Source organism: Mesoplodon mirus, assembly GCF_964341445.2.
Source record: "Mesoplodon mirus genome assembly, chromosome: 14".
NCBI lineage: Eukaryota > Metazoa > Chordata > Mammalia > Artiodactyla > Ziphiidae > Mesoplodon > Mesoplodon mirus.
In genome coordinates, this window is record NC_138990.1 from 12,674,278 (window position 1) to 12,699,459 (window position 25,182).

The 25,182-nt window shown below is 38.8% G+C and overlaps 1 protein-coding gene across 1 annotated transcript in view; it reads right to left on the reverse strand.

Moving 5' to 3' along the window:
- The window catches only part of ZC3H6 (zinc finger CCCH-type containing 6), a 54,853-nt gene extending 38,156 nt beyond the window's left edge, over nucleotides 1-16,697 (reverse strand). The window contains exon 1 of the mRNA XM_082643077.1: nucleotides 16,263-16,697. Coding sequence (XP_082499203.1) covers nucleotides 16,263-16,294 — 32 coding nt within the window. The 5' untranslated portion in view covers nucleotides 16,295-16,697. The remainder of the gene's footprint in view (nucleotides 1-16,262) is intronic.
- Nucleotides 16,698-25,182: the final 8,485 nt, after the last annotated feature.

The window sequence follows — 25,182 nt, forward strand, 5'->3', positions numbered from 1 at the left end:
TTATATGCACTTCAAGAACAGGCAAAACTAATCTATGGTCATGTGAGTTAGAACAGCGATTACCTCTTGGAGGGCTATAGCTGACAAAAAAGGAGTACTAAGAAGCCTCCTAGGATGTTAAAATACTCTCTATAGATGGGTATGGTGATTACTACATATACACGTGTGTAAAAATTCATCAATTCTTAAAAATTCATTTAAGAATTGTGCATTTTACTGTCTATATGTAAAATCTAAATGCAAACAACAACAAAATCTACAGGTGTTCATCCTTTCTTTTACCACCATGCTCCTCCAGCTTGAGCTCCTTAAAGTATACCTTAAAACCACTAATTCATAATCAGCTTTTTGGACTAGAGCTATTTAAATAAAGTACTCAAGCTGAAAATGCTGCACATGATTATGTTCTACTTTACTTAAATTCTTTACCTGTCACATACGGGAATTTATATTTGTTATTAAACATAAAACACTGAAAGTTTTAAAATTTTTCTTTCTTTTCCTTTAGCCTCTTTATCATTTCAACATTCATACAATAACACATTTAAATTTGTAAATTTATGTTTGGTTACAAAAAAAGGAGAGTAGAAGGAAATGAAGAACAATGATCCACACTTCTATGAGCTGCTTCCAATGCTTTAAAACACCACCTTTGGGCACAGATGGAAAGCATGTGTGGCATAATGGAAAGAGGAGACTTAGTAGGAGGAAAACTGGATTCTAATTCTAGCTCTGTCACCAAAATAAAATAAAGCTTTCTTAATCGAGCACCTACCAATGTATCAGACACTAATCCAGCTCTGTGAAAAATCAAAAATAGAAGAGATAATAGAAGTAATTAAGAGTGCTTGGCATTCTCTAGATTTTGAATTAACACTATTATGAAAGCTGTTGTGGTTACTAAACCCAAGATAATTTTTTAAAATTTAATAAATAAAAAATAAAAGTTCCTAAGTCAACCATATATGGGTGACTTTTTATTAATGTAAAAATAGGGGGCTTCCCTGGTGGCGCAGTGGTTGAGGACCTGCCTGCCAGTGCAGGGGACATGGGTTCGAGCCCTGGTCTGGGAGGATCCCACATGCCATGGAGCAACTAGGCCCGTGAGCCACAACTACTGAGCCTGCGCGTCTGGAGCCTGTGCTCCGCAACAAGAGAGGCCGCGATAGTGAGAGGCCCGCGCACTGCGATGAATAGCGGCCCCCGCTTGCCCCAACTAGAGAAAGCCCTCGCACAGAAACGAAGACCCAACACAGCCAAAAATAAATAAATAAATAAATAAATATTTTAAAAAATAGAATGATTATGTCCTTTTTAGAAGGAATCATATTCATGTCACAGACATGTACATAACCGTCCAGTTAATAAACAAAATTATTTTTAAAAGAATTTCTCTCAGGCATATCCATAAAGACAGTTAGACTAGAGGGAAGAATGGGGGATGACTGTCAATAGGTACAGAGTTTTTTTTAGGAGTGATGAAAGTGTTCTAAAATTAGATAGTGGTAGCAGTTGCATAACTCTGGAACATCCTAAAAATCAGTGAAATGTATACTTTAAAAGGTGAATTCTATCTCAATAAAGCTGTCATTTTAAAAAATAATAAAATAAAATTTTAAAAGATTTTATCTCTAGATTTAAATATCTAGACTGGAGACAACTAGAGAAAATGATAATACACTGTAGTATAAATTAAAGACTCCAAAACTGGTCAATGCCCTCACTGTTTTTATTCTGAGGTAATTAGTCACTAAATCCTTACAAATTGATATGCCTCAATAGAGAATTCTACTTTTCTCCATTTTGATATTGTTGGCTATTAAAATAAATTAACCTGAACCATTCAGTCTTACCTCCACAGGTAGTGTCTGCTTTTTCTTTATGCTTGCCTAAAGGCTCCTGTTACAAGCTATAGATCAGAAACTGAGTTTTCTGGAAGTAACACAAAAGCCTCAATAAAAGACTATAGGGCTTCCCTGGTGGCGCAGTGGTTGAGAGTCCGCCTGCCGATGCAGGGGACGCGGGTTCGTGCCCCGGTCCGGGAAGATCTCACATGCCGCGGAGTGGCTGCGCCCGTGAGCCATGGCTGCTGAGCCTGCACATCCGGAGCCTGTGCTCCGCAACGGGAGAGGCCACAACAGTGTGAGGCCCGAGTACCGCAAAATAAAAATAAATAAAATAAAATAAAATAAAAGACTATACAAGTGCTCCTGATGGATGATATTACAAAGATATTACTCATGAACACAAGCTTCCTGGGATAAGCTGATAATGATCACTACAAAAAAGACATTTTTCAGAGTAGACAAGTTTATAGAAGTAGACTGATTATCCTAAAACCAAGAGAACACCAATTTTCTAGATGCTTGAAAATGATTGCTTGTAGCACTTTTCATGCTTTGTTCTAATTCATCCTGTCATTTCTCCCTTACCATGGATGATAATGTAGGGGAACTGCTCTGTACCAGCGCCCTGGCAACCCTACATGTCTCCACATAGGCCACACAGGCAAGGCTCAACCACAGGCTGACCTCAACCTTAGCAGATGCCCTGTGGTCCCCCCAAAGTATGGAAAGATAGGTGCTTCTGCAAGGCTATTTCTCACCCACCTCCTTACTTCGTGGGAGGCTGCTATAAGGCAATTTCTCACCCACCTTCCTTGCTTCCATTGAGGACTTAGATTTTCCACCTTGTCCACTCCTAAGTGTACAGCTGCAGGCTGAGAAAACTGCGTAGCTGCAGCATGGAAACTGTTCCTCAGCAACAAGAGTGCCCTACCACTCACATAACCTACAATCCTCTGGCCTCTTTGATTTCAGTGTTATCCTGTAGGACAAGGGACACAAGAAGCTGACCCTATGCTGATATTGAATTTGTCGTCTATGTATGAAATAAACTCTCTGAATCTTACTCGCTGAACCTGTAAGCAGGTGTCACAAAAAACTTGCTTGGGTCTAGGATTTGCCCATGCCTACTCTGATTGTTTCCCTCAATCTGTACAGTTTATGTATGATCCTCTTGATTAAGCCTGAACCTAACTCCCTACCTTATACCTCCAAATCTAGGTATTTCCCCTCAAGGAAAACACTGGCTGGCCATATTGGGGCCATGAAAGAGCTACCTAACTTGAGTTTTTGTGCTTTTATGTTTATCCCAAACTGGACCTTGAACATTTACATCCTAGATGGTTTATCGCCATTTGTTTCAGAGAAAGTTTGTCTTTACAAATTACCAGTGGTAAAATCTGGATACCTACCAGCCTTCAAGTCACTTTTATCCTTATCCTTGACCCAATACATTCTTACATTACACCCTCTGGAATGTACTGGTTTGCAGAAACTCAGCTTATCCCTTTAAAATGACTATCTACAGCCATGGCAATTTTCACTTGGTTTGTTTTACTCCCCAAGCCAGTCTTAGAACTTAGTCAAAGTCTCAACCCAAATACAGATTCCTTCAGGAATGGGATTTTGTACAAATATATGGGCAAAATTATATATTTTAACTAGCCTAATAGCCTTCATAGTCCTATGACCACCTCTGCAAATTTTGTTTAATTCTATGTATGTTATCTGTACCCCAGAGATAACTGAGAATTCCTTTGTTACTTTTGTTACAAGTAATTGCTCTTTTGTTTTTAAAACTATGTGTGACCCTTCTAATCTTTATTTCCTGAATCAACAACATGCTTTCTCATATTTACTTCATCAAAACCTAACTTGCATATATAAATAAAAAGTATATATAACAATGTAATAATTAGACATTTTTAGATATTTCCTTCCTATCTCCTTCGGGAGACCATGCTTCTCTGGGAGTGTCAGAAGGGACACTGATCTCCCTAGAGAAAAAAAAAAACTGTTACTCCCTTAAAGCTAGAATCCTTAGGGCTCTATATTCAACTAAGGGGGTCATATAACTTGAAAAATATATCAAAAATGTGTTATTAACATTGACTGAAAGAATAAATAATACTGTAAAGCCCTAAAAGTACAACAAACTAAAGTCATTGATCCAAGTGGTTGTAGATAACAGCATAGCCCTGGACTTCTTCCTGGCAAGCCAAGAAAAAATATACAATATGGCTGATACTTCCTGCTTCTTATGGAATAATTCCATAAGGAAAGTTGACCAACCTATACTCAAACTAAAAGACAACTTGGCTATCAAATGTGGACTCAGCAGGAGCCTTAACATCTGACCTCCTGGTCAAGTGAGGAATCTTTGGTCATCATTCTCAAGTGCCTTCCAGTTTCTCCTTTTAACAGTCATGGCTACTCTTACTTTTCTTTCAACACCTGGTCTCCAGAGTCAGATACGCTACTGCACAGCTGTTATTTCATGAGATGGTACAAAAATTTATTTTTATAACAGAAGGAAAACAAAGGGACTCAGTTAAGCCAAGGCCTTTAATCAGAGTTCCTACAAGATCGTAGTGTACATGTTAACTTGCTGTTTATGTGAGTAGGACAAGGGGATACTGTTAAAGTTCTGCCAAGTTCCCAACATGCGCATACAAAAAAAGTGCTGTGTGTCCTTGAGCCTAACAGACACTTTCATATCCCTCCTCAGACATCGTCATAAAGCAATGCCTGTGCTTTTGTGACAGAAGCAGAAAAAAATCAAAAGGAAGAATTTCTATTTCCCAAATGAACCAATCAGAACTTAATACCTCGAATTCCTCCCAATATGTAATAAACATTTTATATTCCTCTTTATTCCTTCCACTTTCAGCATGGAGAGACCCACTGAAATTGTTTCTTAGCCAGCAAGCAGATTAACAGATTAATTTTGCCTTTTTTTTAAGGTTCTGATAGAGTTCTATTATTCCTTGGAAGCTATTTATAGAGACTTTTATTGAACAAACTATAAAATATGTAAATAAATCACAGTTAAAATTATAAAGATTAAAACAATGCTAAGAATAAGATTAGGTTACATAGCGGCATGCCAGAAATCCCTGACTAGTTTCTAGATGTAAGCTGCAAATCTGACCCTGAGCTTTAGGAAACAAGATAAGGTATAAGACAACAGTGCTTTTAGGACAAGAACAGATCAGTTGCTCAAGAGAAGCACAATTTTGTTTCTAGGAGTGAGAAGGGAGAGAAATTTCTCCTCTGAGTCCTTATAAATATTATCAGATACAATGGGCAGTACTCGATACAATGGACACTATCTTCAATAGTGTTCATACAACAGTTTATCACTTACAGCATACCCCAATTTGAACCAAGGGCATGATGCCAAAGTTCAATTGAGAAGAAGCAATTATACGAGGAAACAAAGTAATATTGTCCAAGTATACAACTGTCTGGTGTTCTGATTTAATCCAGGGATGAAAACCACAACATCCAGAGCAGCATTTCTCAAAAACTATATGTTTATAAGAATCTTCTGCCCTCCCAGCAAAAAAAAAAAAAAAAAAAAGTGCCATTCATTTAACATATTTATTCACTACTGTCTAACTGGGGATACGATGGTAAACAAAAAAGACACGTCTTTCTTCTCTCATGAAGTTTTCAATCTAGTGATGGCGGAGACAGACATCAAAGAATCACACAAATAAATATAAAATAACAACCATATATGAAGGAGGTAAAAGTGCTACGAGTGTATACAATAGGGAAAAATCATCTGTCAGGGAAGTCTGGAAGGCTTTCCCTGAGGAAGTCATGAATGAACTGAGATGATGAGTTAGCCTAGGAGAACAGGGGTAGGGAAGGGCCTCTGGCAGACAGAGAAAATAGGATGAGCAAAATTTCTTTGTATGAGAAGTGAGACAGGAACGGAGACAAGGCCAGTATCACTGGACCACAGAGGAAAGGGGAGAAGCTGGTTCATAATTATACTGGAGTGACGGGTAGCACTAGGTCATGCAGGGCTTTGGGCATGTTTGGAGTTTATCCTAGAGAAATGAAAAAACACTGGACGTGTTTCCAGGAAAGGAGGCATTGTAATTAGATCTCCACTTTGAAATACAAATTTAATTGAGAGTGAAAAACAGATCTAGAGGAGAGACAAAACAGATACAGGAAAAGCAGGATGCCACTGCAACCATCCAACGTGAGTCCAAAAGAAGAATGGAACAGATATGGAAATGCTGATACTAGACGCACTCCACTCGAATACAGTCACTCTGTTACTGATAGGAATGTTTTTTCTCCAACAGTGTTGAGGCAAAAAAAAAAAAAAAAAAAAGAAAAAAATTAGCTGAAAGCTACTAATATCGAGAAATGAATAGACTATTATCCTTCAGGCAATCCTCTGTGAATATTACAAACATTCCCATGATTAATACCTTTAAAATGTCACCTCATTATTGCTGAGACCATTCCTTTGAATAGGGTCAAGATTTCCCTTAAAAATAGTAAGGATATGAATGAATAATATGTTAATCTTCTCTATCATAGCAGCACGTAATCCCAATCATTTAAGCCTCAAATTATTCAAAGAAGGCATTATAATTACCTGATGCAGTAATGAATGTATCAGTAGCATAATAAAGAAACATCTAAATTCAAGCAATGTAACTTCCTGGTGAACTTCCCAGTATAAATTTGGTGCAGAGTACACCATGAAGTTATTAAATTAAAAACCTTTTGAACAAAGAAAAGGAGTCCTTAGAGGGAGATTTATGCTTTTATTTAAACACATTTTCAGGGAATAACAAAGATTAAAAACAAATGATCTATACATTCAACTAAAGCACTTGGAAATGGGTAAACTGAAAAGAAGAGTGAAAATAATACATAAGAGGACATAAATCAACAAAATAGAGAAAAACAATAGAGAATACAAATAAAACTAAAAGTTATCTTTTAAAGAAGCATTACAAGTCCCCATTCACTACAGTACCAGGTTGTCTTAGTCCTGCAAGCATTCAAATCTAGATAGGAACAAACAAAAAGTGTAAATGATTCCATTTTAGCTGTAGTAAGTGAACTTTGTTTCCCCATAAAGGCCAAAATATTGCCTGGAACAGAACCTTTCAGAAGCTTGGGGCCATCAGAGGATTATGTATATATGACTTCAACAAATAATTTAAAAACATTCCTCAGCAATTTTTTGTCTATACTTTTTGTCATCTAATTATTTCACTATTTGTCTATCTTCAATTCCACCTAATGTGTTCATGATAAACTAATATTAATTCTGAAGTAAAATAACATCTCAATCCAAGTTTGTAGTGAAAAAATAAAATTATTTTTATATCATCATATAATACGATTGCTAACAATTACTGAGCACTTACTAGGCTGCCAGGCATGTTGGGTCAGTTCATTTAACCCTCATGTTAACTCTATGAAATACAGTTGACCCTTGAACAGCACGTGGGTTAGAGGTGCTGACCCTCCACATGTAATTTATAGTCGGCCCTCTATATCAGAGTTCCTCAAAATCATGGTTCCGTATCTGCAGATTCAACCAACCCAGGTTCCTGTAGTACGTAGTCTTCCCTATTGGAAAAAAAAAAATCCAAGTGCAAGTGGACCCAGGCAGTTCAAACCAGTGTTGTTCAAGGGTCAACTGTAACTATTATTATCCCCATTAAACTGGTGAAGAAAGGAGACAAAAAGCTTAACTAACTCTGCTAGTAGACGACAGAGCTAGAACCCAGCCTAGGCCGTCTGATTCCCAGGCCCATCTTTCTTAACCCTGTTGCTATAATACTCACGACATGTGTTTGGTCTTAGGAAGGAAGTGCAAATAGCTAAACCCCTTAATAGTAGCTGATATAGAGATTAAGAATCGTACCAAATGGTGGATAGCACATGAGGGTGTTTACTGTAAAAATCTTTTCAACATTTTTGTATGTTTAAAGTAATAAAATTTGGGGGAAAAGAAACTTCATCAACACATGATTTGGGTGGTATTTTAAGAGATGATACAGAGAAACTGTTGCAGTCTGGAAGTTGCATTTCTGACATGTAAAGTAAATGTGCTATACTCCAATAAAAATTAATTAAAAAAAGAGTAAATGTGAGTTACTTCAATTCCACAGGAGTTATTTTAAGGTTTGTCAGGAAACAGAGCCACCAGGGTAGACCAGTTGGACTGATGCTATAGGGTTTTCTTTTTAATGAATAGTATGTTTTTAAGTGCTCAAAGGAAAACTTTTTTATTGAACAGATTAAAAAAAGAGGTAAAAAGACTTGATCAAATCATGAGAGCTGGAAAATGGGTCTCCCTATTTCATTTCAGGGTTCCAAGCAAGCTGATAAAAAGGGGTGCAGTTCAGGTAACCGCCTACCAAATGAAATTCTCTACATCAAAGTCAGAGAGGGGAAGAAAAGAGAGGAATGTTGAAAGAAACGAAAATTGCTATGTTATTACTAAGGCCTGCCATTCAATTAAAACAAGATGGGGCTAAGCATCAACATCCAGAAAAGAATGTGTAATACTTAATAAGGTAGTTGGCTTTGACCCAAACCAAAATCAAAGAGCCAAAAAACCTCTCTTATTTAATGAGGACCCAGGGCTCTGGCAAAGTGAGGTCACCTGAACCTGGAAATTAAAGTAGGAGTGTTAAACAAGAAAAGTAACCAACAACAGATTTCTTAAAAGGACTATTTAATGCTTTAAACTTGTGATATGTTAAAACTGAATACTTAAAAAAAATCATAGTAGGGCAGAAGAAGAAAGGTTCTAGAGCCAGAAGGATGCGGGTTCAAATTCTACTTCTAGGTACATGACCTTGAGCAAATGATCTCAACCTCTAATATTCAGTTTCCTCAACTACAAAATGTAATGAATCAATTTACCAGCACAGAATTAAGGACTAAGTGAGATAAAGTTAGGTAATTACTTAGCACTGTACCTAGTAGACAGCCCTCAACAAGTTTCCTTTCTTCTTGTGATCTACTTGAAATACATGCATTTGAATAAAATGGGTATGCTAGACTACAGGGACTTCCACAGAAACTGGGAAAGGTTATAAATCCAAGGAGCATGGATTCTAACGGGAAATTTTTCTTGTTTTCCTTCAGAGAATAACAATGAAAAACTATCTGAAACAAGTAGAAGCAGAAAGGAATCTGGGGTAGACTAAGTTTGGAGTCTGTTCCTGAGGGTATTTCTACTTATCCTATCATTAAGCAACACCTAGCAGCGACAGTCTGTGTGAAAGCTTCCATATTTCCAAAGCCTCCTGGATGCAGCAAGACACAAGATGGAGTATAATACCTAGTATTCAGAGGGATTATGATGACAATACATATTCATGATGATCCTAAGTAACTAAGAAACAGCTAAGTCAGTAACTGTCTATTTAGTAAGACAGGAAGGCATGCCATGTATTTTTTTTTGAGTTCCTTCAAAAAAATTCACAAATTTGGTTTCTGATAAAATCTTTGTTAATGCTTAATTCCCTGTCCCCATCCAATGCCAGCTAGAATAGGTACTGCTGTGTATTAATTTATGAAATTAAATTTTTTTAACACATCCTTAAACTTGTATGTTTAACATCATGAAGGAAAACCATACCATTCCTCAAACTTCCTTCATGCCATGAGCAGAGACTATAACATAATTAAAACTGAACTAGCTTGCCATAGTTCTTTTTGAGGCTACATTTAAAAAATTCCTTTTTTTGGCCCCGCCATGTGGCTTGCACAATCTTGGTTCCCCGACAAGCGACTGAACCCAGACCACGGCAGTGAAAGCCCAGAATCCTAACCACTAGGCCTCTCCCTAAAATTCTTTTTTATATTTCATTCACTATCTTTGCTATCTCACTAAGCTAAAATTCATTTGCTTTCATTCCCTTTCAATTTATCCTTTTGATTTAGGTCCTCTGATGTTGACCAGAGAAGCTAGAAATCCAACAGAAATGAACCTCAGCAAATAAAATACCCTTAGAATTTGAAAGCCAGAAAACAATCTTCTAGGCATCATGATATCAAAACAAAAGTTGAAGAAGTCTTGTTGAATGAATCTATAATGAGCTGGGTAAAACTGCCTGTGACCCAATAATATCCAAAAAGGATACTTGGTATATAAGTGTCCAATATCCCAAATTAACTGATAACCAGATTAACTATGAGGAACTGGGGCTCCAGGATTTGGGGAGTGTGGTGGGAGTATATATATTTTTTAAATCCAAAATAGCCTTTGCCTGAAGTATCCAACTAAAGTGCCTTTCTGCGTTCTGCCTCGGCCTGCTTCAAGCCAGCTCTGGTATCCCTGAATGTGACATGATCAGGGACTGTGTGGTCATTAGTTTAGTGTAACAAGGTCATATATTAAAAGGCCGTATCAAGTGAAGTTACTGCCAGTATCTGAATATTCAATTTCCAAGTTAAGAAGGTATTTTAGGTACAGTTTAGAACTAGAATCTCCTGGTGTGTTTTATATATTGACATGGTATGAATTAGATGAAGTATAAATGTACATTATTAATGCAAGAGAAAAAGGTCACAACTGATGATTATGAAAGCTATTTTACGTACAAAAGAAATTAATTTTCAAATAGTCAAACAGAAAAATAGAGAAATAATATTGCAAGAGTTAGTTGATGACTTTAGAAAGAATATTATATCCTTTTTGAACTGACAAATAATTATAAAAATTTAAATAAAAAATGCAAAGTAGAATAATAGAAATTATGTCATAATTCTCACTTTGTTCAATTATTTGGCATACTAATATTCACATCATTCAACAAAATAACTTCTAAAGACTATGTTTAGTTTTTAATTATTTAATTCCATAAATCTTTCAAGAAAAAAAAATCCCATTTGGGAATTCATATCTTTGGTGGATAAATGAAAAACAAAACGTTCACTTTGCTACCTCAAAATTTCATGAGGAAAAAAACTCCAGTTATGTGCAACATAATCAATCATGTTTGCCCCAGAGAGTTAAAAAATATATAAAAAAGAAAATGTTAGAGGAAAAAAATTCCGTCAACTATCTTGAATTCCACTAATCTCAGTTGAAAATGACCCTCCATTCACGGTCATGTGCATTACAGTAATCACAGGAGCACCTAACAAGAGGCAGTGCTGAAAAGTATTGTTACTGTACTGTAATGTCCTATTTTAAAAATCAGATCACTAAAATTTCTAATAATAAATTGTAATAATTTGAGGGACAATATTTCAGATTTATTCACATATTTCAAAAGTTTAATCTATGGCCTCAGCCCTAGCTTTAGTCAAATACTGCTTTTCACACTTGGACATTTGGCATTTGGAAAAAAAAATGTATATATATATATGTAATATATATAAAGTCAAATATGTAGGTATTTCTAACTTAGATGCGTTATTCTATTTCATTTTTATTTGCTTGCACAAAACATAATTTTAAAACAGACTCCTATGTACTCTAAGGGTGTAGAAATCAACCCATAACCTCCTTTATAGGCCAAAGAGTAGAGGTTATAAAGAACTTAACCCCACACACAAGTACCAGTGATCTAACATTTTATTGTCAGCTGCAAATATTCAAGGAAAATCCAAGCAAAGAGGTATCAGTTCTTCTGACCTCTTACAAATTTTCAATGAATTCCCTTAATAGTTTGAAACTTATGTTTTCTATAGTTAAAAATTTGTAGATTTAAGTTAGTTAATTTCATTGATTTCCTAATCCCTTTTAAAATAATGTGAAAAAAGTAATATCCTTTATAAATTCAACTTTTAATGTTTTAAGATTTAGAAAAACCCTTTGTCATATAAGATGAATTTATAGTGAACTAGGATGAAATTGCCTGTGATCAATACCTCAAAAAAAAACAAAAAAAACAAAAAAATTTTTAAGTGTCCCAAATCCAACCCAGCATCTGGTATCAGATTTCCTATCTTTATGACAAAATAGAGGCAACAGAGAGTACTGAAACCGAATGCCATAAGATACAGATTGTGCTTCTCAGCTGCTTAGCCACCTTGGTCAAGTTATTTACCCTCTAAATCTGTTTCCGAAACTATAGTATGAAGACATTAATATCTGTTCTTTCTATATGGACCAAATGAATTCAAGTACGTTAATGATAAACAGCAACATATGTATAATATTGAGTATCATGAGTTCTAAATCTAGGTTATTTTTGTACCACTTTTATAAACAGATTATTTTTATGTGGTTTTACGTTATAATTTTAATGATAATTAACTTAGGACACCTTAAAAACTCCTCGTTTTACATGACTAAATTGGCATTCTGATATATATATACATTCTCATGTGATGAAGATGTCTATTCTACCATAAAAGTGTGGGCTCTGGAGTCAGATTATTTGTGAATTTGGGAAATTTACCAATCTCTTGTTTACTGGAGTCAATGCCTTCCCTCACTAGACAATTAGTTAATTTATTCTTCCAGTTTCATTGAGATATAATTGACATACAGCACTGTGTAAGTTTAAGGTGTACAGCATAATGATTTGACTGGTTGTTTGTAAAACCAGACATTGTGTAGGACATCAAAGTGAACTCTGATGTAAGAAAAGGCATCTGCAACTGTTTAAATGAAAATTATTGACTTCTTAAGGTAGGAAGGGAGATTGGAAGTAATCTAGTTCAACTACCTTATTTCACAAATACGAAGAATAATCATGAAAAAGAAGAGAGCATTAACCAAGCTAGAGGAAAAACTAGGATCAGAACCAAGGTTTCATTCAGAAAACATAGCTCTCTTAAATATACCACATTTCAATCCCAAACAATTCAAGAAGTAAAGGCTAGAACTTACTGGATTACTTCCCCATGCAAACTTAATGAAGGGTTAAAAATAACACTGCAGGTAGGAGTTTGCCTTCTGGATTCTTACCTAGGCTCTATCTGTGGGATCTCAGAGAAATTACTGAACATTGCAATACTATATTACCTCATGGGATTAATGTGTGAATCAAAGGAAAGCCCCGTTACAAATGGAAAGTGTAATCATCTTCTTCACCCTCACCTCTTCATACTCTCCGGTGTAAGGTTTCAATTGCTATGTGGGGGAGAGAAGGGAAGGGGAAATATAAACTACTACAATTCTGACTAGCTGGAGTTTTGGTGATCTCAGTTTACATGAGGAAGGAAAGCGGGGAGAGGAGGGAAAGAAGGTGGGAAGGTTGTTCATCATGGGCAAAGAATAACTTCCTCCCAAAGGAAAGTATTACCCATACCTCCTATCAGTTAGACTCTGAGAATCACAAGCTCTCATACTGATCATGTTAAAATTATCCTTTTCCCCAGTGTAGGCCCTTAAAACTTTTTACCTTTAGCATATTTCAAAAAATATGTAACAATTACTTGGGCACATATTTATCTTTCCTTCTCAACTGTAGATGTGTCCAGAGCAGGGCCTCAGAGTATTTAGCCTTTAAGAGTTATCTGTGAGTTGTTTTAATTAGGTCAACATCCAGCTGAAATATAAAGCTAGGTGGCTGGAGCTGTGCCTAAGAGAACTGGCTGAAAGGGAAGAACTGAATGAAAAGAGAGACAAGAACTTTAATCTCCTTTGACTTGCTCCAACTCCTCCACCTCTATTAATTAATTCTAAAGATCTATGCAGAAGTCCTCTTCTAACAGTCTACAAAAATATTTAAAGGAAAGTACAAATGGGTGTTTTTTTTTAAAGTTAACTCATTTGGCAAACACATCCTATGCAAAATGTTCACCATGTAAAACATGTACAAGAAAATTTTTTAAAAGAAAAAATTGTGCATTCTGTGAATTTCCATTTACATGTAGAATCTCATTCTCATGTAAACCATCACAGTAATATTTTAATTTGTATAATCATAGCAGTTGTAAATAAAAATCATAGATTTAACTTTTTTCCTGTATCTTTTTTCCAATATGTTTTCAAAAATGACAAAAAAAGAATATCCTTTAGACAATGCCAAGCTCCAAATACCAGAATTCATATATCTTCTCCAACTAATTCATGGAAAGTTTTATTACAGTATAAAATAACTATAATATGAAAGCACAGAATATTTGGGGATTCCACAGATTAGTCCATTTTTTCCCAAATTTCTTAAGAATTACCCAGGGAGCCCATTAAAAATACAGATTACCACAATCCTCCCCTAGAGATTTTTTTTTTCCCCCTAGAGATTTTGATTCAGTTGCTCTGGACAGGACAAAAATCTTTATTCCTCAAAGTGATTCTGATGATTAGCTAATATTGATTTAGTACAGTGGTTCTCAATCTGATACATGTTAGAATTAACTGAGGAGCTTAAAAAAATCTTAAAGCTCAGACCAATGGAAACAATTTCAACATTTTTTAAAAAGCTCCCCAGAGAAGGTTGAGAACCACTGATTCTGTAGAACTCGAAAAATTCTTACACAACCTTCTTAACAATTAAGAAACTAAGCCTGCTCAAGTTCACAAAGCTAAGTGGTAGCAAAGTTGGAGCTAGAACCACTTCTCCTGAATCCTAGTTCACTTTGTTTTTAGATATAGTTGCTTTGTTTTTCATGTAGGTTGACTAAAAAAGGTGTGAAAAAGATAAAACTTCTTGCCTCAGAATAGTACAGCCACTTACCAAATGGATAAATTAAAACAGAGCTAATCTTTTTGCTTCAGAAATCACTAGGAAATATTTTTCTTAATCCTAATATAAAACAAAGAAAAGACTAAATACACTACTGCTTAATCCCTACTTCCTACCACGAAGCTGGTTATATATCTTACAAAGAAATATTTAAAATTTTATTTTAAATTTCTAATTCAGTATTTTAAAATTTCAAATTCTTTTTAAAGTTTGGCATCACAGTTCCTTACTAGAAAATTAATTCGATATCTGAATTGGGCAACATGGTTGCTTCCTTATGTAGAATACATAATTCTACATATTGAAGTTGCTCTGTGAACTAACAGAGGAGAACAGATTTCCTTCTTTCACACAAAAGAAAGAATTTTAGGCTGTATTTGCAAAACCCCATCATTGGTTTGTCCACAGACAGTCAGAGTGGGAAACTCCGCAGGTTATTAGTTAACCCATTCCAAGAATTTCCTCATTTTAATAACAGGATAATGTAAAATAATCATGAAAAATGTGTCAAGTGCAGGCTTACATACCCATAATTTTTTTAAGAGCATTTTTGACTTTCTAAAAATTACGACACGTTTAATTAACTTCCTTCTGGCTGTCTACATTTATTATTACTGTACCAAGATTGTTAAAATAATATTTTTATCCTTCTCAAAGTTGCCATATATTTCGATATTTCAACATTTCAGTAATGTTTGTGATTTCTACTTTTGGATTAAAAAAAAAAAGTGTTTGGTATACTTTACCAAAACAGGTCACATTACTCCACAGGCAAAACTTCAGCAATTTGTATACAGCCTAGAGTACAACGTATACTTTTGATTAATGCTATTCACAAGGGAGTAACTGCCGGGTTCTGGATCTTTTAAATATTCTAAATAAGAATCAGATGCAGTGGATTTTGTTCCAGCAATTTTAATGAATGAAAGCCCACCCTTTCTTTTTTAACGATTAAGATGGATATCAATATGAATTCAAAACCTAACCGAAACTTAAGGATGCTACTTGCGCTATTTAAAATAGTAAATACCCGCAAACCGTTAAACGGAACGAAGAACAGGCCTCTTAAGCCACAGTAAAGATAAAAAATCAGAATCTCAGTTAAATGTTCAAATGATACATCACAGTATTTAGAAAATCGGGCTAGACTGGACGATCCGTGGAGTTTTTACTTTAGGAGAGATCTGTGCTACACTCAGGTTTGCAAAGTCTAACTATTTTGTGTTAACATTTGAAACTTGCCATTTCGAACTGCGAGGGGTAAGCCTGTACAGATACACGGCCTTTAGGAGCTGCTTAAAATTTTCCTAGAAAAACACCAAAAAACCACACATGTTTATTTTTAGGAGTGTACTAGGGTAGTAGTCAAATAAATCACCAGTTATTGACAATTCTTGGCGGGTCCTCGTCGGACTGGGACGCCGGGGCCCGCACCGGGAACCGCTTCCTCCGAGCGCGGACTGGACCGCAGCCCCGAGCCGGCGCGCGGGAGCCGCCCGGCGCCGCCGAGCCCGCCCGGGGGCGGGGGGCTCGCACGTGCGGCCGGGGGCGGGGCCGGCCGGGAAGGACCCCGCGCGGGGAGGCGGACGCGGCCGGGCCGGCCTCCCCGCGGCCACGGGCCCGGGCTCTCCATCCGGGCGCACGTCATGGGACGGATGGAGCCACACAGAGACGTCTAAGTCATGCAGGAGGCGCGCGGCCCCGGCCCGCTCCCGCCGCCCCAGACCCCTCCTCTCAGCCGACAGAAAGACAGACAAGAAGGGTTCCCGACCTGTCGTGCCCTGCATGTTCAGAGTCTGTCATGTTTGGTCAAGAACGGGGCGGGGCTGGAGGGCAGGTCTGCGAGGCCGGCGGCGGCGGGGCGCGGGGAGGATCCCTGCGCCGCCTGCGGGTACCTGCTCCCGGCCGCCGCCGGGAGGTGACGAAGTGGTAAAAACTCACGGTTACTAGTGAGCGACACAGACACAGACTTTCCAGTCTATTAACAACCACGCCAGAGAGGTGGGGCTCTAACTGCAAACACTGGGCCACGGCCCCGCGCTGCCGGCGCTGCCGCTTTAGTCTCTATTCGCCGCCGGTGGCTGAGGCTTGGGAGCGGGCGGGCGGCGCGCAGCGACGCGGGGATTTGGACAGTGGCCGTAACGGTGATTTCTCCTCACCAACATGGCGGCACCCGCGACAGGCGACTCGGTAAAATGGCGCCTGCCGCAACACCTAGCCCGGGACTAAAGGGCAGGAGAGATTCCTCCGCGTGCCGCGGCCCTTGCCCAGCCCGCCGGGGCCGAGCGCGCCGCCCATTGGAGGAGACGCCCCGTCAATCACCTCCGGGGGCGAGCTCTCACGCTTCCCCTGCGAAGCGGCGGAGGAGGCAGTCTCTGATGGCGGTGCCGGGCGGTGCTTGTAGTTCAGGGAGGGGGGGGCGTCCCGCGGGACCTGCAGTCCTTCCGCGCCTCCAGGGCCGGTCCGCGCCGGTCCGAGGCTTTCCCTGCGAGACGCCGCCTCCCAGTGATGGGGAGTTTCAGACGTGTCCTAACAAACGGGCCCTTAAAGCCATGAGCGGTTGTGAGCCCGGGTGGGGTAATAATAACTCGCGGCTGCTGAGTCGTCATTTATTCCGTTTCTTGAGTCGTCATTAAAAAACAAAAAACAAAAAACCTTGGTTGCTTAAATAATGGGGAAATGTACTTTCTCGTTCGAGGTTGTAGCGAATGTCTCTTTTTGTAATGTTTAATACTCAGAATCACGTTGTGAGGAAAACTTGGCATGTAACTTTTTCTGATATTTAATATTAAATTTACCTACCCGGTTATTAGTTAATAAGGACAGAAAAATCGTTAAAAGAATCATATAGGTTTTGAATTATTTCATAAAAACGTTGATATTTTATATGCAAAATACATACGAATATTTTATAAATAAAAACAACTAGCTATTACATTTCTTTACACTTGTGGACGTGATCTTCAGAAAAAGAATTTTTAATGACAACATTTAGGCCTGTTTAGTGTGCTACTTAGTTTTGAAGGAAGGTCCTTGTTTTTTATTAACGTGATGGATTGATTAATCCTCTCAAATATCTGACTTCCTTTGAGTAAATGTGTTTTGCTGATGCATAAGTGCAGTGCATTTAGAAGCAATTGCAATTAGATTAAATTTTCAATTAAAAAATGTGGATATGTGTATTGAAAAAAAATCGCGCTTTTTTCTATTTTTCTAAGTTGAATGCAGCCGTTGACAGGAGATGTACACTGATGGATAATTCTGGAGGCACTTGCCACGTTTGGACGTAATACATTTCTAGGAAACTTTCAAAAGCAGCTATATGAGCGTTTGGAGTTGCATTAGAATCTCTACTTTGTCTCTATTGTAGCTATGTTACTTAGATCTTACTGTAGCTAATTAGGAGAGACATTTCTTTGCAGTTTTCCGAGGACGTTTGAGGTAAACAGTTGCTGTTCCTTCTTTGCACTTCAGTTTTTCCTCTCCCCTACAGGTGGGGGCATCAGGATCTCTTTCGAACTTTCTTTAGGGCCTTTGGTTTGCTGTGGTGTGGAACAATGAATACAGTTCTCCCTAGGTGAAAAGCCTCCTTCCTAACCCTTGATGCACACCACTTAATAGGGCATCAGGCCCTGGTCTTTTCCCTTGGGTAGCTGAAAGGGAGTGACAATGTGGGTGGTATGGAGGGCAGGAGGTGGTGCTCCTTTGAAGCTATGTGTTTCTAATCTAAAAGTGCTCGGAGATGTTAGATAAAATATATTTAAGTTGAGGGCTCATCCAAACTCAGCATTCCTCACCTTTAACTGCCTAAATTAAGAAGGGGGCTTCCCGGGGCTTCCCTGGTGGCGCAGTGGTTGAGAGTCCGCCTGCCGACGTAGGGGACACGGGTTCGTGCCCCGGCCCGGGAAGATCCCACATGCCGCGGAGCGGCTGGGCCCGTGAGCCATGGCCGCTGAGCCTTATGCGTCCGGAGCCTGTGCTCCGCAACGGGAGAGGCCACAACAGTGAGAGGCCCGCGTACCGGAAAAAAAAAAAAAAGAAGGCATGCATTCATCACAGAGATTAAACGAGGTCATTAGTTTTCAACCTCGTAAATGTTACCTAACATTGAAAGATGGACCATAAGAACTGCAGAACTCTCTGCACGTAACAACTCCAGGGAAACCTCTGCCCCAAGAGACAGCTGTATTCTAGCATGACTTCTAGTAGCCTAAGACCAGCCCCTTAGGAGGACTCCCACCTCCCATTAAAACGCCCGTCTGAGAAAGCTCAATGCTGCCAGGAGAATTACTGTTTGTTCTAGCCAATACATGACACAGGCCCCTGACCCCTGTACTTTTGTTTCTCCTACAATTCAGGAGTGTCTTTCTCAAGGACCTAAAAGCCATTCCTTTGAAATGTAATCATCAGGAAGATAAGCCCCTGTCTCCCAGTCTCTGGCGGGGGTGGGGGGGGGCATTACAAATACCTGTTTTAATCACATTCTTTGGAAATTTTGAAAAACAAGCACCTGGATATTAGCCCAGGCTTTGCAAAAGTGCTTTCAAAATGTTGCCTCCAAATAAGATTAAGATACTGACACAGATGGCAGGCTCCATCTCCAAAAAAGACGGCGGTGGTCCCTTCTCTAGTTCATGCTCTCTGATAGCCTCAGATGGAAAAGGTCAGGATTGGTCCATAGAACACTTCAGGTGTCTGTCTCAAACGTAGAATTCAGAGGTCAATAAGTCACATCAGGGGAATTCCCTGGCCGTCCAGTGGTTAGAACTCGCAGCTTTCACTGCTAAGAGCCAGGGTTCAATCCCTGGTCGGGGGACTAAGATTCCCAAGCTCCACAGTGCAGCCAAAAAAAAAAAAAAGTCATCAGAACTTCCTTAAGCCTGTTTCTTAAATACTTGCCTCCAAATTCTTTATTATTCTTCCCCAAAGATAATGAACTCAGAGGCAGCTCTCATCAGTTGTGAAAGCATTTTCTGATGCAAAAAACAAAAAAACAATAGTCTTTATTTTAGGATATCACTTATGTACACCTGCAGTAGAAATGTGGGTTTGTTTGTTTTTTTCCAGTAGTAGGAATGGTATGTGCTGAGCTCTATATATCCCTGACCCCCACCTTTTAATCTTAGAAGAATTGATTCACTGATTTGTTTACTCAGCAAGGATTTATTGATCATGTCAGTATGCTTTAGATATTGTGCTATTTTCTGAGCACAGAGTTGTGGATAAACTACTTGGGATGTCTGTTCTCATGGAGCTTAGAGTCTAATAATTTGCACTTGTGAAGTTTGCATTTATCAAAATACTAATTGGGGTCAAGGGTGCTTACTCAGTTAAAATTGAACTTGACTGCATATAATGAAAACTCAGCTATATGGCTTAACTTAAAACAGGTTTTAAGTTTCTTTAATTACAATATATCTGGATGTAGGAGTCCAAGACTGATGCAAGTGCTCACAGAAGTCATTATAAACACAGGCTCCTGTTGGCTTCTTGCTCTGAAATTCATAGCCCAAAGCTTTCATCCTTAACTTCTAGCTCAACTATCATGTGTTCTAGGGCATGGTCTATATAATATCTATTCTTTAAAATGTATTGATGCTTTATGTACATGATTAATTTTTATAAACATTCCATGCATGCTTAAGAAAATATAAATTCTCTCAAATGTCCGTGATTCTGTTTCAGAAAAGTTTATTTTTTATTTTCTCCTCCCACGAACTTCCCAAGCTGCCCCCATCCCAAGCTCAAGACACGCACCATGGACAACATTTCAAAGTAGCACCTCCTCCTGTAAACTCCACCATTACCCTTGGATCCCCAGTGGTTTCTTACAATTTTCCTTGTTACTGTGCTAATATTTTACTCTATTGGCTTTAGTGTACTACTAGTTATCTATATTTCCCTCTATCCATCCATCAATCCATCTAATTTTTTGACACATTTACTTGTTTTTTCTGTGGCTGATTTCAAATTTTTCTCTGCTTTTCTGCAGTTTCATTATGATGTGTCTAGGCGTGAATTTCATTTAATTATTTTGCTAGGTATTTGTTGAGTGTCTTGATGTGTGGATTGGTATGTTTCATCAGTTCTGGAAAATCTTAGCCTTTTCTCTTCAAACATTTCCTCTGCCTTGTTCTCTTTCTCTTCTCGTGATTAAAGTTAATTATATTTAGACATTTTGATTTATTATTGCTATTTCTAATAGTCTCTTTTGTAGATTCTTTTTTTAAAGGTGGGGAGGTCTCTCTGGATAGTTTCGTCTGACTTGTCTTCCAGTTCACTAATTTCCTCTTCCACCCTGTCTAGTTTTCTATTAAAGAGTGTCTTATTAATCAAGGTTCAGTCAGAGAAGCAGAATCACTAAGAGATAGATAGGTTTACAGGCAGTTGGTCTTATGCAGTTGTGGGAACTGTTTAAAATAATCTCTGTAAAGTTTTTGTCTGAGTCTAGAACTTAAGATCTTCAAGGCAAGGGTTCAGGAAGGGAAGTTGGATGTAAAGAAGGACAGTAGAAATGAACTGGAATCCTTAAGGACAAACTAGAACCTGTATTAGTCTCTCACCACATCCAACTTTTATGATGTGGGTGCTTTGAAGGAGAATCTTGTGCCTTTTATCATGGAGCTAAACATACCTTGCCCAGAATTTGGAGAAGCTGAAGGAAGATCTGTGAGAAAGTGTGTCAGCTGAAGGTCTGATTGTTGCCCCATTTCAGCAGGGTGAACTAGCAGATAAATGATAATGTGCATGTGTTGCACCAGCATCTGTCACCCCTGCAGTAACTTCCTGAGTATAAAAACAATATGACTGCTCTTTCACTTCCACCTTCCAAATTTTGTGCAAAAATCTCTCTGATAGCCCATTCTAACTGGAAACATGCAAGGATAGGAATCCTGCAAAATGTAGAGCAGCCCAGCCGAGATGACACACTAGAAAACCACCAAGTACACACTTTTCAACTAGGCACCCATATGTACCACTTTAACTCATACTTAACTTCCATCCAGAATAACAACAATAGTAAAGTCATGCCTTTGCCTATTATGATGCAGCTACACAATGTTCAGCCAAAAACATGTTAACCCTTTCCCCTAAAAAGGATAAAAACTCTCTTTTCCATCTTTGGGTGATATTTATTCTTCTAGTTTTTCCTTTAGCTCAGTCACACTCCTTTCATATCAAATAACTTGAGTAATGAGATATAAAGTTAACTACTATTAATATATCATGTGTTAGTAGGAGAATGGGAGAGCAGAAGATTTCATATATTATGTAAAATATACATATTTATATTTCACACACATGTATGTGTACACATACACATTTATATCAAATTGAGCATGAAATATTCATAACCACTACAATCATTTTTGCTACTGGCCATTTGGGAATCAATCTACCACAAACATATGTATAGCTTTTTATAGTCTTTATCTGAAAAGGCTAGTATCTGAAGCCTTTGCAGGTAAGTTTTTCTTGCTTGCTGATTTTCCTGTGTGTGTGTGTTTTTTTTTTAACCTATCACTTCAATTTCCTTTGGTTGCCTGGTTATCTTTTGCTGTATGCTGGACATTTTATGTGAAAAAGTATGTATGGTAATAATTTTTTTTTTTTAACTTGGGATCTTAGCTCCCTGACTGCGGATGGAACCTGCACCCCCTGCAGTGGAAGCGTGGAGTCTCAACCGCTGGATCACCAGGAAGTCCTATAATTTGAGTTTTGAAATACAGCACTTTCCTCCAATGAAAGGATACTAAAGGTAGCTTAATTCAATTTCCCTCTTAATTTTTAGTAATGATTCATGTACAAAAGAAGGTGACTGCCAATAATATAAACAACAGGGGAAAGTACAGCTTCTCTGGGAAGATGTCTGGCTTCAAAGAACTTCCCTTGTCTTGTCTGTGAAGTGGACCCTGATTCCTGCCAGGAGTCAAACAGTCCTTCACTAAGAGAAGCAAGTCAGGCTCTCTATCATTGGTCCAACCTACCTTTTGAGGTTTTTTTCCCCACGATTCCCTTATACTGGCATTATATTAAGCAAAACTAAATAATTCCCCATTTTTCAGACTGTACTTTATTTTCCTGCCTTGATACATTTCTCTCCACGTGTGATGCCCATTTAACTTCATCTCTTCGAATGGAAATTACCTCAAGACCAAGCTCAAATATACCCCTTTTAAGAAGCCTTCCCAACCAATGTGCTTTTTTCTCTTCTGAATCCTCTTGGCACTTAGTACCCACTTTTTTCCCCCCAACTAACCCTGGGCATCTTCATTTCAGAAAAGCCCCCATCAACTGTTTTTTTTTTTTTTTTTTCCCGGTACGTGGGCCTCTCACTGTTGTGGCCTCTCCTGTTGTGGAGCACAGGCTCCGGACGCGCAGGCTCAGCGGTCATGGCCCACGGGCCCAGCCACTTCATGGCATATGGGATCCTCCCGGACCGGGGCATGAACCCGCGTCCTCTGCATCGGCAGGCGGACTCTCAACCACTGCGCCACGAGGGAAGCCCCTATCAACTGTTTTTTAATAGACTTTGTTTTAGAGCAGTTTTAGGTTTATACAAAAATTGAGAAGTACAAAGTTTCCTTGCCCCCCCAAAACAGTTTCCCCCATTATTTACATCTTATGTTAGTTTGGTATATTTGTTACCATTGTTGAACCAATATTGATACATTAACATCCACAGTTTACATTGGATTCACTCTGTGTTGTACATTCTATGGGTTTTGACAGACATATAACAACACGTGGCCCTCATTACTGTATACGGAACAGTTTCCTGGCTCTAAACATCTGCTGTGCTCTTACCTATTCGTTCCTCCTTCCCTACCCTACCCCCACCCCAACACTTGGCAACTGCTGATTCCAAATAATTGACCCCAAATCCTGGAACTAATAAGCAATTAAAGCAAGGTTACTATACAAAAGTCAATTGCTTTCCTACCTACTAGCCATGAACAACTGAAATGTGAACTTAAAATCATTTACATTAGTACCAAAAAAACCCAAAAAACCCTCAAGTGTAAAGCTAACAAAATATGTACATAATCTATATGAGGAAAACTACAGACCTCTGATGAAAGAAATGAAAGAAAATCTAAATAAATGGATATTCCTTCATTGAATTTTTTTTTTTTTTTTTTTTTTTTTTTTTTTGCGGCACGCGGTCCTCTCACCGCTGTGGCCTCTCCCGCTGCAGAGCACAGACTCCAGACGCGCAGGCCCAGCGGCCATGGCTCACGGGCCCAGCCGCTCCGCGGCATGTGGGATCCTCCCGGACCGGGGCACGAACCCGCGCCCCCTGAATCGGCAGGTGGACGCCCAACCACTGCGCCACCAGGGAAGCCCCCTTCATTGAATTTTAAAAGCAAACTCTCCACTCAGTGAGAATCGGTGACTGGCAGAGCAGAGGGGCAACCACTCATTACAGCCCTTTATTGGCTTGGGCTGGTTACACAGGACCCACCTCTTAAATCAGAGATTTAGAAATGCCTTCCTTCACAATGATGGTTAACAAAAAAAATCCCCCAAACAAAGGTAGCCCCACAGGTGTGCAGCTTCCAGTGAAAAGCCCAGGGCCCTCACCCCTGTTAGTTGCAGCAGGGAAAGAGGCGCCAAGATAAAATACAAACAAGCGTTTCGTATACATGTATAAGTCCTAAATATTGCCTGGAACGTACTCATACTAAAATGTAAAAAAGTTATTTGTAGCTTAGCCAAAATTCAAATGTGTCTCCTGTATTTCTATTTGTGATATCTGGCAACCCTACTCCAAGGCCTCACTGTGGCAGAGACTTAGAACGAGGAAAAACAAGTATCTTAGGTGTATTCTGTGGTTGATATTTTTCAAAGCCTTTCAACTCTTTTCTCTCAGGATCTTCCTACAAGTCTGAGAGGAAAGCAGAACAAGCATTTCCATTCTCATTAACAAGATGGGAAAAAAACCCAGACACCCCCCCAACCCACCCCAAAAGAAAAAAAACACACACAGAGCAAAAAAACAAAACAGGGAACAAGAAATGGAGGGACGCCTACCCAGGTCAGGAACACAGCTGGCTCTGATCATTCTTAAGCCCACCTGTTGAATTAGCCCAGGTTCAACCTTGGAATCACCTAGGGAACTGCCCAAAACCTGCTGATGCCTGGACCCCACTCCTAAAGTCTGGGCGTCTTTTAAAAACATTTTACCTATCTACTTATTTATTAATTTAAATCAATTTTTTTTTTTAACCTTTGGACCCCCTCCACCCATTTCTCTTAGCACGTGGTACTTTCAGTGCACTTTTCGGCCTTAAAGTCATCTTTATTTTAATCTCATTAGATTGTAAAGAGTCTGCACGTCGCAAAATCAGTCCACCGCTCTGGTTACTCATCTGAAAATGTGGGAGGTAACAGTGTATTTCTTAGAGGGCTGTTGTTAAGATTAGGTGAGCAAAAATGTGAAATGATGCCTGGTACAAAGTGAGCGCTCAAATAAACGTCAGCTACCATGCCTTAGAAACACTGTGACTTCGATCGAAGAGTTTTCACTAAAGGGAAATAAAGCAGGACTAAGTTTTAAAATTCTACTAAATACTTAGAGATAACGTGTCGAGAAGTATACACGCAAACGGCCAGAAGGAGGACGGCGCCTGCGCAGGACCGTGGGGGCGGGGGCGAGAGCGGGCATGCGCAGAGCCGGGGATGGAAAA